The 17,995-nt window shown below is 42.7% G+C and overlaps 1 protein-coding gene across 1 annotated transcript in view; it reads left to right on the forward strand.

Annotated features, from left to right (window-relative positions):
- Positions 1-17,452, forward strand: part of LOC135057549 (glutathione S-transferase P 1-like) — a 58,819-nt gene extending 41,367 nt beyond the window's left edge. Inside the window, exons 4-7 of the mRNA XM_063963400.1 lie at positions 6,610-6,697; positions 6,965-7,068; positions 7,153-7,260; positions 17,128-17,452. Of these exons, the coding sequence (XP_063819470.1) occupies positions 6,610-6,697; positions 6,965-7,068; positions 7,153-7,260; positions 17,128-17,316 (489 nt within the window). The 3' untranslated portion in view covers positions 17,317-17,452. The remainder of the gene's footprint in view (positions 1-6,609; positions 6,698-6,964; positions 7,069-7,152; positions 7,261-17,127) is intronic.
- Positions 17,453-17,995: the final 543 nt, after the last annotated feature.

A 17,995-nucleotide genomic window follows, 5' to 3' on the forward strand; every position in this document is an offset into this window, starting at 1 on the left:
TTATTGAGGGAACAACGTGGTAGGGGAACAAATAATTATATTTACATTGATATTATACCCCGTACATGTGGCTACTGACTAATCTTAGGATTTGTCCTATGGATACCAAACGATAACATCAGGCATATTTACATGGTCTGACCTGTTATGAGTAACATTATCCAGCATACAGTAACACAATTAATTAGAGACTAGTGTGTGTTCATTCTTTTTACTTTTACTTTTTGTTTATATTTTCACAATTTCACTATCTCACATTTTTCTTGTAACACTTTGCAAGCTCTATATAGTATTTTATACAAGTAATAATAAAGGTTATGTTTTATAAAAAATGTATTGGGAAGCTCCACTGTATATCCTATTTAGGATTATTAGTCCAATCAGTTTAAATGAGTGCCCCATTTTGGAATACTTTTTCTTCTTTTTGTCTATATGATCAATTTATTCCAGGGAGCACCCCCATTTAATAATAAAAGAATTAATGATAGGACAATTCTTTATGAATTTTCTTATATGGGATATGGGAGTTAACTGATTGGTACAATATTTTCATTAATCTTATGATCTGTGCGGATATTTCTCTTAGAACTAATACAGGTGAAGCTGGTAAGGCCGACTTGAAGAATCTGAGAGGAGGTAGTTCCTGAAATTCCAGCCGGTATCCTTGGAATATGAGCTCTCTCGCCCAAGGATCCCGGCAGGACTTTGCCCACATATGCGCGAAGTGCTGAAGGCGAGTACCTACCTGGAAGTTGCCTTGATGCTGGGGCCAACCGTCATGCGGAGGTCATTGTGGATGACGATCCGGAGGCCTAGTCCAGAGCTCCAGCAGCTGTTGGTTTACGGGACTTACCACAATTTCCTTTAGCAGCATTGGATGCACCTCTGGCTCTGCTTTTGAATTTTGCCACACGAAAGGACTGCAGAGAGGGCCCAGGGTAGGGACGTCTAGCAGGAGGTGCAGCAGACAGCAGATAGGTAGACTTACCTGTCATCACCTGAGATATCCACATGTTCAGTATACTGCCCACTGCAGTATAGATTGATTTGAGTGTAGTCTCAATTTTGAGGTCAGCTGGATCCTTGAGGGAGATTGCCCCAGGTACAGGCAGTACGATTTTACATCACTGAAGTATCCATAGAGGGTGGGTTTTCACAAATTTTCCTATCCTCAGCAGGAAAGAGAAAGGAATTTAGTAACCGCTTAGGAGTAATACATTTCTTGTCAGGATTCACTCACGCCTCTTTGGAATGGAGTTTCATTCTTTTGAGATAGGGATGGGGACAGATGATTTTGGTATCACATTAAAAAACAATTCTTCTTCTGGTTCTGTCTCCTTATCCTGTATGTTGAGAACTTCTCTAATAGCATAAATCAGGGCCTCAACCCCCAGGGACAGAGCATTGTCATCTTTCACCTCCTGTTCTCTCTCATCTAACTCTGGTATTTCAGTATCAGTCAGACTGGAACACCTGTGGGAGTGTGTGTTTATGAGAGACCACTAGAGGGGTCTGAGTAGCCTGTCTGTAGTCAGCAGTCTTAACCAAGAAAGCATCTACAGACTGTTTCAGGGTCTGCCTTTCTTGTTTTGCAGCAACTAACTCTACATTTATATTAGTAATCATTGTTTTAAATGATTCTAACCATTCAGGTTCCTGCAAGCCACTACCTTGTGAAGGCAGAGAACACTGGGTACCTAGTAGAGACCCCTGTGAAGAGGGTGTAAACTTGGTGTTGCAAGAGGGACACACACACTTTTTCCCAGACATGCTTAGAGCAGAAAACACAGAGTTATAACACAGTGCAGTGACAACACGTTAGTGAAACAGCACAATAAGCCAAGACAGCCCTGAATGGAGTGACACAGAGAGGATTGGGACCAGCACACAATACCTCAGACCAGAGTAGTGCTCCACTGGGTATATTTATATGTTTGTTATGAGCACAGTAGTGTAACCGCTGTATATATGCTCCCCTTTTCTATAAGACCGCCTGGTACCAGCAGAATTGGTGATTCAGTGGTCTCAGTGGAGAAGCAGTCTCAGCGTGCAGCCTGTAGTCAGCAGCAGCAGGAAATGGTGCCTTTTAGCTTCTGATCCCGCTCTCCGGGAAGCCCCGCATCTTCAATAGCGCACGGTCCTTATATAGATTATACTGTCTTTAATGTCATATTGTGTAAAAAAAGGAGATTAGGATCCCCCTATTACTTAGCGCCAGTGTGGGTCCCCAGCAGGCACCGCAGCTCGTGGCCGGGTGACCGACGCACCCTAATGCTGCCATTATCACCGGGGACCCACTAACCTGGACCCTGGTGTAGTACTCACTGCACCGCGTCTACTTCGGCATCTGTTAGGGGTGGCGGCATGCTGCTGGTGTGGGCTCACACCTTGGGGCATGAGAAACAGCGCCTCAGAAGCTCAGTGTCCTGTCCGCAGGGATATGAACCATTAACTCTATAGAAAGTTGGTTCGGTCCCCCCTAAGTTCCACGATCAGACGAGCTCCAGAGAATGCACCCGGCTCCTTGGGCACATATGTCTAAACAGAGTGTGCTAGGAAGGGCATAGAGGGGAGGAGCCAGCACACACTAATGATTTCTTAAAGTGCCAGGCTCCAATAGACCCAATCTATACCCATGGTACAAATGTCACCCCAGTATCCACAAGGACGTTAGAGAAATACATTTTGAGTGCCTTCTTTTCTAAAATCTATCTATCTATCTATCTATCTATCTATCTATCTATCTATCTATCTATCTATCTATCTATCTATTTATCCATCTATAACTTTTTTTTTATAACTCCACCCCCAGGCCCGTAGTTCCTGAACCTAGTTTTCCAGAAAATTGAAGAAATAAAGGCGGCACTCACCAGATTTGCTTAAATAATAAAACTTTGTCCTTTAATCGGTCCTATGTTTCGGGGATCTCTCCCCGTCATCAGGTACACGCTTGTCTCTGATGACGGGGAGAGGTCCGCGAAATGTAGGACTGATTAAAGGACAACGTTTTATTATTTAAGCAAGTCTGGTGAGTGCTGCCTTTATTTCTTAGATATATATCTACGGTATGACATCCTGGTGGTCGGGATGCCAGCGGTCACATGACCATCAGCGGCATCCTGACACTGAAGATCCCGACATAGGAGGGGGTATGTATTTTTACCCTACCGAAAGCCTATCCCTCCGCGGGTGGTGGCTAGTGCTAACCCTCGGGAAGGGAGTGGCTAGGGCTTACCCCTTCCCCAGTGACTAACCCATCTCCTCCCTAAACCTTGTCGAACCCTGATACCTTTGGGATTTTGGCTGACTGTGTTCCGGCACCAGCCTCCTGAGTGGTGTCAGGATTTCGGTGTTGGTCACATGACCGCTGCCATCCCAACCGCCGGGATGCTGAATGCATCCTATATATATATATATATATATATATATATATATATATATATATATACATATATATAAGCTCCCAAAACAAGTGCACTCACTACTTTTTTCAGTTCCAAAAAAAACAGTTATTTTATTCAATTCAATCTGCAGGCACAGTTGTATCAATTCACCATCTTCGTAGACATGTCCATATAGGAGTCAATAAACCATCCAGGTCTGATTATTGCATCAATTTTCCTCTATTGAAAGTAATGTTTTCATTTATCCCCCTTGGGGCAATTGTGTCTAGATCATATATCCATCTTGCTTCTCTCCTTAATAATTTCTGATCCCTATTGCCACCTCGTTCTAACGGCGGCACATGGTCTAATAGCATACACCATAAGGATGCTACAGGATGTGATCTCTGCAAAAAATGTCTGACGACTGGTTTATCACTCTTGCCCTCGCTGAAAGCTTCCCTAATTGATCTCCTATGATTAGCCATTCTTTCCCTAAAATTTCTTGAGGTCTTCCCAACATAAACCAAACTACATGGGCAAATTAGTATATAAATCACGTATTTAGAAGTACATGTGAGTCGATATTTAATCTCAATTTGTGCCCCTGTATGTGGGTGTGAGAATGTCTTACCCGACATCATGCCACTACAAGTTGTGCATCCCGTACAACGGTAGCAGCCAAAATAGTTCTTATTCAACCAAGTTCTTGTGGGTTTTTTTTATCAAAATTCTTTGTCGGTTTCATCAATAACTGTTTTAGATTGGGACCTCTCTTAAAAGCTACTAGAGGCTTTCCTAGTGATTTCTTACATTTTTTTTATCCGATTCTACTATAGGCCAGTGTTTTTTTTACAGATTTAACAAAGGAGGTAGCTTTTATATCAAATTGTTTCAACACTACAAACTTATTCTTCTCTTTCAGGGTTGATTTTTGTTCCTTCTCCTCCCAAATATTCCATGCCCTTCTCAGACATTTCTCCAAAACTTGGGGTGTATATCCTCTTTCCAGAAAACGTTTCTTCATCTCCACTATTTGTACCTGTGCCTTTTCTATCTGGGTGTTATTTCTCAATACCCTTATGAACTGGGATACCGGGAGACCTTCTATCAGTGGTTTTGGATGATGACTTGTCCCAAATAATAGAGAATTCCTATCTGTACTCTTCCTGTATAATGTAGTTCCCAGACCTCCATTTATTTTAAAAATGGAGACATCAAGGAATTCAATACTGTCAGCCTGCAAGTTACTAGTGAAGCAAATGGGACTATCTAACAAATTTAGCTCCATCACCATTTCATGGAACAAAGCCTCTGTCCCACTCCACAAAATCAAAATATCATCTATGAAGCGGAAATAATGCAGAATGCTGGGACCGTATTTTATATATAAGTGATAAACCAGTCGTCAGACATTTTTTGCAGAAATCACATCCTGTAGCATCCTTATGGTGTATCCTAATAGACCATGTGCCGCCATTAGAACGAGGTGGCAATAGGGATCAAAAATTATTAAGGAGAGAAGCAAGATGGATATATGATCTAGACACGATTGCCCCAAGGGGGATGAATGAAAACATTAATTTCAAATGTTTCTTGGGATGATTGAAGGAAGAGGATTACTATATATAGATAAATGGATTAATGTTGCTAAAGAGAATATAAAGATTTCTACCATTTAGTAATGTTGGAATTGTCGGTTTTTAATCATTTATGTATAGTGGGGAATATGGGTTTTTGTACTTGAAGTGTTTTTAGTTTAAATATTAGTGTTTATTGTGGTTTGTAATTGCATGGATATGTAACTACCAGTGCTGTAAAATAAATAAATAAAAAGAGTAAGGGTTTGACTACACAGCGCTATATGCTCTAGGGGGGTAATTCCAAGTTGATCGCAGCAGGAAATTTTTTAGCAGTTGGGCAAAACCATGTGCGCTGCAGGTGTGGCAGATATAACATTTGCAGAGAGAGTTAGATTTTGGTGGGTTATTTTGTTTCTGTGCAGGGTAAATACTTGCTGCTTTACTTTTACATTGCAATTTAGATTGCAGATTTAACTCACCACACCCAAATCTATCTCTCTCTGCACATGTTATATCTGCCTTCCCTGCAGTGCACATGGTTTTGCCCAACTGCTAAAAAATTTCCTGCTGCGATCAACTTGGAATTACCCCATAGGTGAAATGAAGGGAGTTTAAGTGGAACGCATGTGAACCGCACGGACGTCATGATATGACGCAATACGCGGCAGACGCGGCCAAGTAATAGGAGTGGCTTAAGCGTACCATGTGACCGGATTGACGGGACTTAAAGCCCGTCCTCCCGCTGTTGAGCATGGACATGCGCAGTAAGGTGGAACGCATGCCGGGGAGTTTGGCTGAACAAGTAGGTACTGGGTATAAGAGCACGCTGGTTTGAACACACATTCATGTAAGTTTGTAACAGTATGTATTTGTATGTTTTATATGTTTTATATGTGGGTCTCATACGGCACGAAAGCGGCCGAAGTCGACAGACATAGAAAATGACATGATGTACCCTAAAGATCGTAACATGTAAAACCATAAACAAATGGAGTCAAATGAATGATATTATCATGTGGAGATATTGAGAGCATTTTTTTTAAGAGATAATGCAAAGTATTTATATTCCTGGTGGAACAATAGAGGAAAATTGATGCAATAATCAGACCTGGATGGTTTATTGACTCCTATACGGACATGTCTATGAAGATGGTGAATTGATACAACTGTGCCTGCAGATTGAATTGAATAAAATAAAATAACTGTTTTGGAACTGAAAAAAAGTAGTGAGTGCACTTGTTTTGGGAGATATGCTTAGTCCCTGTGAGGGATAATTAAGGACGCACCCTACATGTTGAAAAGGAGAGTGCATCTATGCAACAGAGGAGATATATATATATATATTATATATATATATATATATATATATATAAAATTATTATTTGTTTATATATTTTTTACTAGCATGTATTTGGACTTCTGGGTATGACTTACTAGTTCTACTAGATGGATTCCCTTGTCAGATTGACTCGCTCTAGAACTGTACTCTTGGCTCATTCTCTGTAATGTGGTCTCATGTTTCAGGTTTTCAAAGATGTACTGCAGGGAAAATAAATGTTGACTTTTTAATTTATTTTTTATTTTATTTTCTTTGTTCATCTGTTAACCTGGCTAATTATCTTATTGACTGTCTTTCACCACAGGTGTTTGGCCAACTTCCAGGATTCAAAAACGGCGATTTCAGGCTGTATCAGTCAAATGCAATCTTACGCTATCTGGGCAGGAATCATGGTATGACCTTTTTTCCAACAGACTACTTGATACCCAAAGTTGGGGGGGAAGAATGTATTACACCTTTGAGAGATAAAGTGGAGTAGTTGCCCACAACAACCAATGAGCTTCCATCTATCACTTGTCTAGTCCAGTCTATACAATTATATAGAACCTGATTGGCTGCTATGGGCAAATTCTCTACTTTTTATCTCTCAAAGGGTTGATACATCTCCCCCTGGACCTATACATTGCTGCACCTGTGCCACCAATTTTGATGTGTTTCAGGTGTCTATGGCAAAAACTCAGTCGAGGCAACGCTCATAGACATGGTAAATGATGGGGTGGAAGATCTCAGGCTGAAATACGTGAATCTGATTTATGATAACTATGTGAGTATGATCATGTTGGTAATACCTGGGTAATGTATGTACCAGACACTGCTTACTCCTGATTACTCTTGTTTCCCTCTTTAGGATGCTGGGAAAGAGGATTACATTAAGGCTCTGCCTAATGAACTCTGTCACTTTGAAAGAATCCTTAGTAACAACAATGGTGGTAAAGGATTTACTGTAGGAGCTGAGGTGAGAACTGGTTGGGGCACTGTGTGGTTGTATAGTGGATGACATAATAAACATGAACTACAGTAGGTTTATCACAGTGCAGGACTTGGTGTACATGATGCTCATTTTTATTTAACAACTGGTGATCAAAACTGTCTTTTATGTACTTTTATCTGATGTGCTTAAAGAAATGTAGATAGCTCAGTGTTAGGCAGAACAGAGTAACTATAGTGTTTGCCTGAGCTCTTCTCAAGGGAATAGGTCATTGCATGCAAAAAGCTACTGGCAAGTAGGAGGGCGACAAAGCGCCTACGGAATTGGCATGCAGTTGTCATAGCCTTTGGCAAAATACCTCATGTTCTAGGAGCATATTTACTTCTACCCACATACCCTCTGCAGCGCCCTCTGTTGGCCATTCTGCAGCTCACAATGGTGGCTGTATGAATGTGTGTTATGTGCTTTAGCGGAATCTGTGTCGCAGCTAAAAAATGCTGGGGAAGCTGTGTACTCCTGTCTTTATCAGTGCTGCCATCTTCTAGATAGTGTGGGGATATGCTAGGCAATATATGAACGGCCTTTTGTAAAGACCTTTTCAATTCACTAGGCTAAATTGGCGCGGCATCAGTCTCCTCACTTGGAGTAAATTTACTAAGATGGGAGTTCTATTTAAGATGGGATGTTGCCCATAGCAACCAATCAGATTCCAGGTATTATCTCCTAGAAGGTGCTAGATAAATGAGAAGTAAAAGCTGATTGGTTGCTATGGGCAACATCCCATCTTAAATAGAACTCCCATCGTAGTAAATTTACCCCTTGTATGTGTTTTAACCGTGGCACTGACAGGACAGCCAGCGGAAGCACGCATGAGCAAACATACTAGCGTGGGTGTCGCTGGGAGGAAAACCAATGGCGCATGCACAGTGTGAGTCTGATCCGCGATAAAGCTAAGCAGCAGGAGGGAGTGTGCATTTCGGTGAACAGGTGATTTAACACTCTCCCTCTGCCAAAATCATAATACAGGGCGTCGATGCAGAGAACTGTAAATCAACGCTAAATGGGCGAAGCATGGCCTGACAAACAATGGGAGAAAGGGCAGAGATGATACATCTCGACCTTAACCACTTGCCTGGCATGGCTGCATCAGATGCGACCATACCAGCAAGTGTTTCATCTGACCTAGTCGCACAGGATGCGACCAGTCAGATAATTTTAGCAGCGGCAGGGAAGGTTAACTTCCCTCCGCTGCTGCTCTCTGAGGGACCGGAAGGTCCCTCTGCCTCCCTGCACCCCTCAGTGTTGCGGTGCTGACGATCATTGCTGATCGGTCTGCATGGCAGGACCCCCCCCCACCCAGTGGCTGCACACAATGGCACTGGGAAAGTGTAAAACAACTCGCCCAAGCCACCCCCAGCCCCCACCTGTGTACCTGGCAGCTGTCTTGGGTGCAAAACTTAACGTTGCGATGGTCACGCAACCAAATATGCGTGACCATCGCAAAATATTTTTTTTATTTTTTAACTTCAATAATTTTGGATAAGGATATTCATGTTCTTCACCTAATTCACTCATAAAACCCCGACAATTTCTGAGCGTTTTTTGTGGAAAAAAATTGTCAGTTAAGTGGTTAAAAGATTTCTTATTGTTACTATGGACGGTATTCAGTTCTTTCCACACCTGTTCTGTTTCTGCTGACGGACGTGGTGTAATCATTTCAGCTTGCTATCCCCTGGGTAATGAAAGCTCCCAACCCTTTACTCAGCTAAACCTGATTACTGTGGGCGCGATAAATGCAATATCGGGGATCACTTTAGAAAGTGGGTTGGGCATGATATATCATTTAAATACCGACCCATATGTTCATGCTTACAATAGGTTACAATTAGAGATGTGCACCGGACATTTTTCGGGTTTTGTGTTTTGGTTTTGGATTCGATTTCGCGGCCGTGTTTTGGATTCGGACGCGTTTTGGCAAAACCTCCCTGAAATTTTTTTGTCGGATTCGGGTGTGTTTTGGATTCGGGTGGTTTTTTTTCAAAAGCCCCTCAAAAACAGCTTAAATCATAGAATTTGGGGGTCATTTTGATCCAATAGTATTATTAACCTCAATAACCATAATTTCCACTCATTTCCAGTCTATTCTGAACACCTTACACCTCACAATATTATTTTTAGTCCTAAAATTTGCACCGAGGTCGCTGGATGACTAAGCTAAGCGACCCAAGTGGCCGGCACAAACACCTGGCCCATCTAGGAGTGGCACTGCAGTGGCAGACAGGATGGCACTTAAAAAAATTGGCCCCAAACATCACATGATGCAAAGATAAATTAAAGAAAAAAGAGGTGCAAGATGGAATTGTCCTTGGGCCCTCCCAACCACCCTTATGTTGTATAAACAGGACATGCACACTTTAACAAACCCATCATTTCAGCGACAGGGTCTGCCACACGACTGTGACTGAAATGACTGGTTGGTTTGGGCCCCCACCAAAAAAGAAGCAATCAATCTCTCATTGCACAAACTGGCTCTACAAAGGCAAGATGTCCACCTCCTCCTCATCGTCCGATTCCTCACCCCTTTCACTGTGTACATCCCCCTCCTCACAGATTATTAATTTGTCCCCACTGGAATCCACCATCTCAGGTCCCTGTGTACTTTCTGGAGGCAATTGCTGGTGAATGTCTCCACGGAGGAATTTACTATAATTCATTTTGATGAACATCATCTTCTCCACATTTTCTGGAAGTAACCTCGTACGCCGATTGCTGACAAGGTGACCGGCTGCACTAAACACTCTTTCGGAGTACACACTGGAGGGGGGTAATTTAGGTAAAATAAAGCCAGTTTGTGCAAGGGCCTCCAAATTGCCTCTTTTTCCTGCCAGTATACATACGGACTGTCTGACGTGCCTACTTGGATGCGGTCACTCATATAATACTCCACCATTCTTTCAATGGTGACAAAATCATATGCAGTGACAGTAGACAACATGTCAGTAATCACTGGCAGGTCCTTTAGTCCGGACCAGATGTCAGCACTCGCTCCAGACTGTCCTGCATCACCACCAGCGGGTGGGCTCGGAATTCTTAGCCTTTTCCTCGCAGCCCCAGTTGCGGGAGAATGTGAAGGAGGAGCTGTTGACGGGTCACATTCCGCTTGACTTGACAAGTGTCTCACCAGCAGGTCTTTGCACCTCTGCAGACTTGTGTCTGCCGGAAAGAGAGATACAACGTAGGTTTTAAATCTAGGATCGAGCACGGTGGCCAAAAATGTAGTGCTCTGATTTCAACAGATTGACCACCCGTGAATCCTGGTTAAGCGAATTAAGGGCTCCATCCAAAAGTCCCACATGCCTAGCGGAATCGCTCCGTTTTAGCTCCTCTTTCACTCTCTCCAGCTTCTTCTGCAAAAGCCTGATGAGGGGAATGACCTGACTCAGGCTGGCAGTGTCTGAACTGACTTCACGTGTGGCAAATTCAAATGGTTGCAGAACCTTGCACAACGTTGAAATCATTCTCCACTGCGCTTGAGTCAGGTGCATTCCCCCTCCTTTGCCTATATCGTAGGTAGCTGTATAGGCTTGAATGGCCTCTTGCTGCTCCTCCATCCTCTGAAGCATATAGAGGGTTGAATTCCACCTCGTTACCACCTCTTGCTTCAGATGATGGCGGGGCAGATTCAGGAGTGTTTGCTGGTGCTCCAGTCTTCGGCACGCGGTGGCTGAATGCCGAAAGTGGCCTGCAATTCTTCGGGCCACCGACAGCATCTCTTGTACGCCCCTGTCGTTTTTGAAAAAATTCTGCACCACCAAATTCAATGTATGTGCAAAACATGGGACGTGCTGGAATTTGCCAACATGTAATGCATGCACAATATTGGTGGCGTTGTCCGATGTCACAAATCCCCAGGAGAGTCCAATTGGGGTAAGCCATTCTGCAATGATGTTCCTCCGTTTCCGTAAGAGGTCAGCTGTGTGCCTCTTATGAAAAGTGGTGATACAAAGCGTAGCCTGCCTAGGAACGAGTTGGCGTTTGCGAGATGCTGCTACTGGTGCCGCCGCTGCTATTCTTGCTGCGGGAGGATATACATCTACCCACAGGGCTGTCTTAACAGCAGTGTAGGCCCCTGGGCACAGCAATGCACTGGGCCCCCTACCCATCCTCCAGCGGTAGGGATGGGGGTGCTATCAGTGCAGCTTTGATATCCTGCGGGCGGTAGGGGGTGTACTATCTTTTGCTCAGCATGTAGGACCTGTAACAGTAATTTCTGCTAATTACTCCTTTACTGCACAGATGGGGCTAAACTGTAGAAGGGGTGGATAGTGGAGTGGGCTTAATATTTATAATTTTCCGGTGGGAGGGCAGCTTGCTTGAAAGCAGATATCTCAAGTTACTGAAAAAATATTTCTTAGCTTTGAATGGGATAAAACAGTAGAGAGTCCCACCTTTCTGAAGATTCTGGGGACCTGGGGATCAGAGGTCAGGAGCCAAAGCAATTCACCAACGAAAATCTAAAACTGTATATTAGGCATGTGGAGCTGGAGCAGGGACCAGCTGCTTGAAGGCTGATATCTCTGGTTCAGGGCATAGTAGAGACAAGCTGCCAGTGTCCACCAAAAGGGGAGAGTCTCAGCTTTTGGCTTATACCCTAAGAAATACTCTAAGTCAGACAAAACCCAAGATATCTGAGTGGGAAGAGCAATTAACAGGCTTGGTTTGCGACCACTGCTTTCAAGTCAGATATCTCCGGTTCCCCCGGGCCGATTTTCAAAAATCTGGTACCCCTGGAAAGAGGGGACCCTCAGCAAGAGCCCATTGAGCCCATACGAAAAGACGGCCCTGTCTACCCAGTGGGCTGTCACAGTCATATAGTCCTGAGTCTGCCCTGCTCCACTTGTCCACATGTCCGTGGGTAAGTGGACATTAGGTACAACTGCATTTTTTAGGACACTGATGACTCTGTGTACATTCTCGGTATCGCCTGCCTAGAGAAATTAAACCTAGATGGTATTTGGTACCGGGGAAACAGTACCTCAAACAATTCTCTAATTCCCTGTGAATTAATGGTGGATACCGGACACACGTTTAACACCACCGCAGCTGCCAAGACCCGAGTTATCCGCTTTGCAGCAGGATGACTGCTGTGATATTTTATCTTCCTCGCAAAGGACTGTTGGACAGTCAATTGCTTACTGGAAGTAGTACAAGTGGTCTTCCGACTTCCCCTCTGGGATGACGATCGACTCCCAGCAGCAACAACAGCAGCGCCAGCAGCAGTAGGCGTTACACTCAAGGATGCATCGGAGGAATCCCAGTCAGGAGAGGACTCGTCAGACTTGCCAGTGACATGGCCTGCAGGACTATTGTTTTTCATGTCTAATGAGGAAATTGACACTGAGAGAGTTGGTGGTGTGGTTTGCAGGAGCTTGGTTACAAGAGGAAGGGATTTAGTTGTCAGTGGACTGCTTCCGCTGTCACCCAAAGTTTTTGAACTTGTCAATTACTTCTGATGAATGCGCTCCAGGTGACGTATAAGGGAGGATGTTCCTAGGTGGTTAACGTCCTTACCCCTACTTATTACAGCTTGACAAAGGCAACACACGGCTTGACACCTGTTGTCCTCATTTCTGTTAAAATAATTCCACACGAAGAGGTGATTTTTTTTAAATTTGACCAGGCATGTCAATGGCCATATTCGTCCCATGGACAACACGTGTCTCCCCGGGTGCCTGATTTAAACAAACCACCTCAACATCAGAATCCTCCTTGTCAATTTCCTCCTCAGCGCCAACAACACCCATATCCTCATCCTGGTGTACTTCAACAGTGACATCTTCAATTTGACTATCAGGAACTGGACTGCGGGTGCTCCTTCCAGCACTTGCAGGGGGCGTGCAAATGGTGGAAGGCGCCACCTCTTCCCGTCCAGTGTTGAGAAGGTCAGGCATCGCAACCGACACAATTGGACTCTCCTTGGGGATTTGTGATTTAGAAGAACGTACAGTTCTTTGCTGTGCTTTTGCCAGCTTAAGTCTTTTAATTTTTCTAGCGGGAGGATGAGTGCTTCCATCCTCATGTGAATCTGAACCACTAGCCATGAACATAGGACAGGGCCTCAGCCGTTCCTTGCCACTCCAGGTCGTAAATGGCCTATTGGCAAGTTTACGCTTCTCATCAGACACTTTTAATTTTTGGGTCATTTTACTGAACCTTTGTTTTTTGGATTTTACATGCTCTCTACTATGACATTGGGCATCGGCCTTGGCAGACGACGTTGATGGCATTTCATCGTCTCGGCCATGACTAGTGGCAGCAGCTTCAGCACGAGGTGGAAGTGGATCTTGATCTTTCCCTATTTTACCCTCCACATTTTTGTTCTCCATTTTTTAATGTGTGGAATTATATGCCAGTAATATATCAATAGCAATGACCTACTGTACTGTACTATATATGTATACTGTTGGTCACCAAAATGCTGCACTGTAATACTAGAAGCTATAGAAAAGTATATATATTATTGTATATATCAGTATAGAGCGGTGTAACTGTGACACGTGTTCTGACAAGCAGTACAGAAACTATAGAATAGTATATATATTACTGTATATATATATATATCAGTACAGAGCGGTGTAACAGTGACCAATGTGTCCTTACAAGCAGTATAGAAGCTATAGAATAGTATATATATCAGTACAGAGCGGTGTAACTGTGACACATGTGTCCTGACAAGCAGTATAGAAGCTATAGAATAGTATATATATTACTGTATATATATCAGTACAGAGCGGTGTAACTGTGACACATGTGTCCTGACAAGCAGTATAGAAGCTATAGAATAGTATATATATTACTGTATATATATATATATATATATCAGTACAGAGCGGAGTAACTGTGACAAATGTGTCCTGACAAGCAGTATAGAAGCTATAGAATAGTATATATATTACTGTATATATATATATATATATATATATATATATCAGTACAGAGCGGTGTAACTGTGACACATGTGTCCTGACAAGCAGTATAGAAGAAAAAAGGTAGGAACCTGGATTGCACATCCTATTACTAAAGATATCAAGAGGTGCTATCATGCTGAGGCTTCTAATACTATGCTGGAGGAAGAAAAATGCAGATGCACACTCTTAGCACTAAGAACACTGATAATAAAAATAATTTAAATAAACCCTCACAATTAACATGGAGTATAATTGAAGTTCTTAGCACACATTTGCGCAAATATGCGGGCCCATGTACCGCGGCCAGGTGACTTCATCACATGGGTCCCTAACATCCCTAATATTATCACATTCTATAAATTTATACAGGACTTACCTCTAAATAGGGCCTTATCAATGTGTGATCTGAAATGCAGGAACCCAGCTAATTAAAACACCTGAGGGTGAATGGGAGGAGTACCAATGCCAGAGGAAGGAAGCCTTGCCTTCCAGTGTACAATATATACACAAATATAGTGGGGAAAAAGGGGGGAACCTGGATTGCACATCCTATTACATAAGATATCAAGAGGTGCTATCATGCTGAAGTCACCTGGCCGCGGTACATGGGCCCGCATATTTGCGCAAATGTGTGCTAAGAACTTCAATTATACTCCATGTTATTTGTGAGGGTTTATTTAAATTATTTTTATTATCAGTGTTCTTAGTGCTAAGAGTGTGCATCTGCATCTCTCTTCCTCCAAGCAGTATAGAAGCTATAGAATAGTATATATATTACTGTATATATATATCAGTACAGAGCGGTGTAACTGTGAAACATGTGTCCTGACAAGCAGTATAGAAGCTATAGAATAATATATATATTACTGTATATATATATATATATATATATATATATCAGTACAGAGCGGTGTAACTGTGACACATGTGTCCTGACAAGCAGTATAGAAGCTATAGAATAGTATATATATTACTGTATATATATATATATATATATATATATATATATCAGTACAGAGCGGTGTAACTGTGAAACATGTGTCCTGACAAGCAGTATAGAAGCTATAGAATAGTATATATATTACTGTATATATATATATATCAGTACAGAGCGGTGTAACTGTGACACATGTGTCCTGACAAGCAGTATAGAAGCTATAGAATAGTATATATATTACTGTATATATATATATATATATATATATATATCAGTACAGAGCGGTGTAACTGTGAAACATGTGTCCTGACAAGCAGTATAGAAGCTATAGAATAGTATATATATTAATGTATATATATATATATATATCAGTACAGAGCGGTGTAACTGTGACACATGTGTCCTGACAAGCAGTATAGAAGCTATAGAATAGTATATATATTACTGTATATATATATATATATATATATATATATCAGTACAGAGCGGTGTAACTGTGAAACATGTGTCCTGACAAGCAGTATAGAAGCTTTAGAATAGTATATATATTACATTTACTGTATATATATATATCAGTACAGAGCAGTGTAACTGTGACACATGTGTCCTGACAAGCAGTATAAAAGCTATAGAATAGTATATATTATTATACTGGTGATACCCAGTCCCCACAATGCAGCACACTGAGCAGAGAGATTTGCAGCACACTGAGCACAGATATGGAGCGTTTTCAGGCAGAGAACGTAGATATTTTCAGCACACTGAGCACAGATTATTTGCAGCACACGAAGCACAGATATTTTCAGCACACTGAGCACAGATTACGGAGCTTTTCAGGGATAGAACGCTGCCACGTCCTCTCCATTCAATCTCCAATGCACGAGTGAAAATGGCGGCGACGCGCGGCTCCTTATATAGAATACGAATCTCGCGAGAATCCGACAGCGGGATGATGACGTTCGGGCGCGTTCTGGTTAACCGAGCAAGGCGGGAAGATCCGAGGCTGCCTCGGACCAGTGTAAAATGAGTGAAGTTCGGGGGGGTTCGAATCTCAACGAACCGAACACGCTCATCTCTAGTTACAATGCATAACAATATGGGGGTAATTCCAAGTTGATCGCAGCAGGAATTTTTTTAGCAATTGGGCAAAACCATGTGCACTGCAGGGGAGGCAGATATAACATTTGCAGAGACAGTTAGATTTGGGTGGGTTATTTTGTTTCTGTGCCGGGTAAATACTGGCTGCTTTATTTTTACACTGCAAATTAGATTGCAGATTGAACACACCCCACCCACATCTAACTCTCTCTGCACATGTTATATCTGCCCCACCTGCACTGCACATGGTTTTGCCCAACTGCTACCAAAATTCCTGCTGCGATCAACTCAGAATTACCCCCTATGTTTGGTTCATGACTATCTTTCCCTTGTCTTCACGCTTTATTTATAATTTGTATAATATGTAGGGGGAGATGTATTAAACATTGGATAGTACTCGATCTCTCTCCAATAACTGCCAATTTTACTGGATGTGGGGGAGATGTACTATGTCTCAGAGAGATAAAGTAGCAGCCAATCAGCTCCTAACTGCCATGTTATAGTCCTTGTTTGAAAAATGACAGTTATGAGCTGATTGGTGGATGTCTTTGCGCCAATACATTAAACCAGTTTTTTTATAATGGGACAAAAGTTACTAATTTAGTGCTTCAGTTGTACCCTTTGTTTGATTGCTGACCTGAGCTACTACAGAAGCATGCAAAATGCCCTTACCTGAAAAAACAAACAAACACAATTCTTATGAAAATACAGGTTCAGTAAATGGCTAAGTTACAATAAAATTATAAGGTAACTTCCTGTGGAACTTTTCTTAAAAGGATATAAAGCCATTCTATTACTATACACTCAAATTTTATTAATTACTGCACATCTAGATTAGGCCATCAGTAGCTATGATCCACACTTCCTGCGGTAATAACATACATTTTTCAGCTTTCATTTGCAGACTATAACTTGGTGGATCTTCTGCGCAACCATCTTGTATTGGCTCCAGACTGTCTTTCGGGCTTTCCTCTGCTCTCTGCCTATGTCACCCGTGTCAGCAGCCGTCCTAAACTTGCAGCCTATCTCTCCAGTGATGCTCACAAGAAAAGACCAATCAATGGCAATGACAAGCAGTAACTGCTGGAAGGCAGAACGCAGAATTCTAGAATATTGGCCCACGAATGTTGAAATGAACAGATTCTGTGATACCTGCTGTGTAGCTGCATGGGCAGCCATTGTGTTTAAAGAGACAGTTAGAGATTATAATGTGACTTCTGTATACTGACGTGTACAAAAGATGGAGTCTATTACATGACATGGTAATAAAGTGTGCTAAAAAAAAGTAATGGATTAAAATGTGTATTGGTTTTTAAACCATTAGCAAATATATTTCACTAGGTGATTCATCGCGCCCTACAGATGCTCTTTACACCGTCGTGAGGAGCTATGCCCCCTTAACCCTTGCACGCTCTTGTGGCGTGCAATAGTTGTATTATATGAAGTATTACCTCCAATCATAATTGTGTGAGTGGTTAAATATTGCATGGACAAAGGGCGTGCGATGGTTAACGGGTCGTAGCCCCTTGCAATGGCGTGAACAGCGCACGCAGGGCCTGATGAATCACCTAGTAGGTGCTGTGGTTGGGGGAGTGGCGGGTGCGTGGGAGACGCGGATGGGGAAGGGGGGCTGGGGGGGCTGCAGGTAGGGGAGGGTTGGTTGTGGAGGAGGTGCGTGTGGGGGAGGGGCTAGTGCGGTGGTGGGGCAGGTGCCGCGGGTAGGGGTCCGGAGCCTCCGCGGGTTAGGCGGGTGCAGGGG

This window comes from Pseudophryne corroboree, chromosome 3 (genome assembly GCF_028390025.1).
Source record: "Pseudophryne corroboree isolate aPseCor3 chromosome 3, aPseCor3.hap2, whole genome shotgun sequence".
Classification (NCBI taxonomy): Eukaryota; Metazoa; Chordata; class Amphibia; order Anura; family Myobatrachidae; genus Pseudophryne; species Pseudophryne corroboree.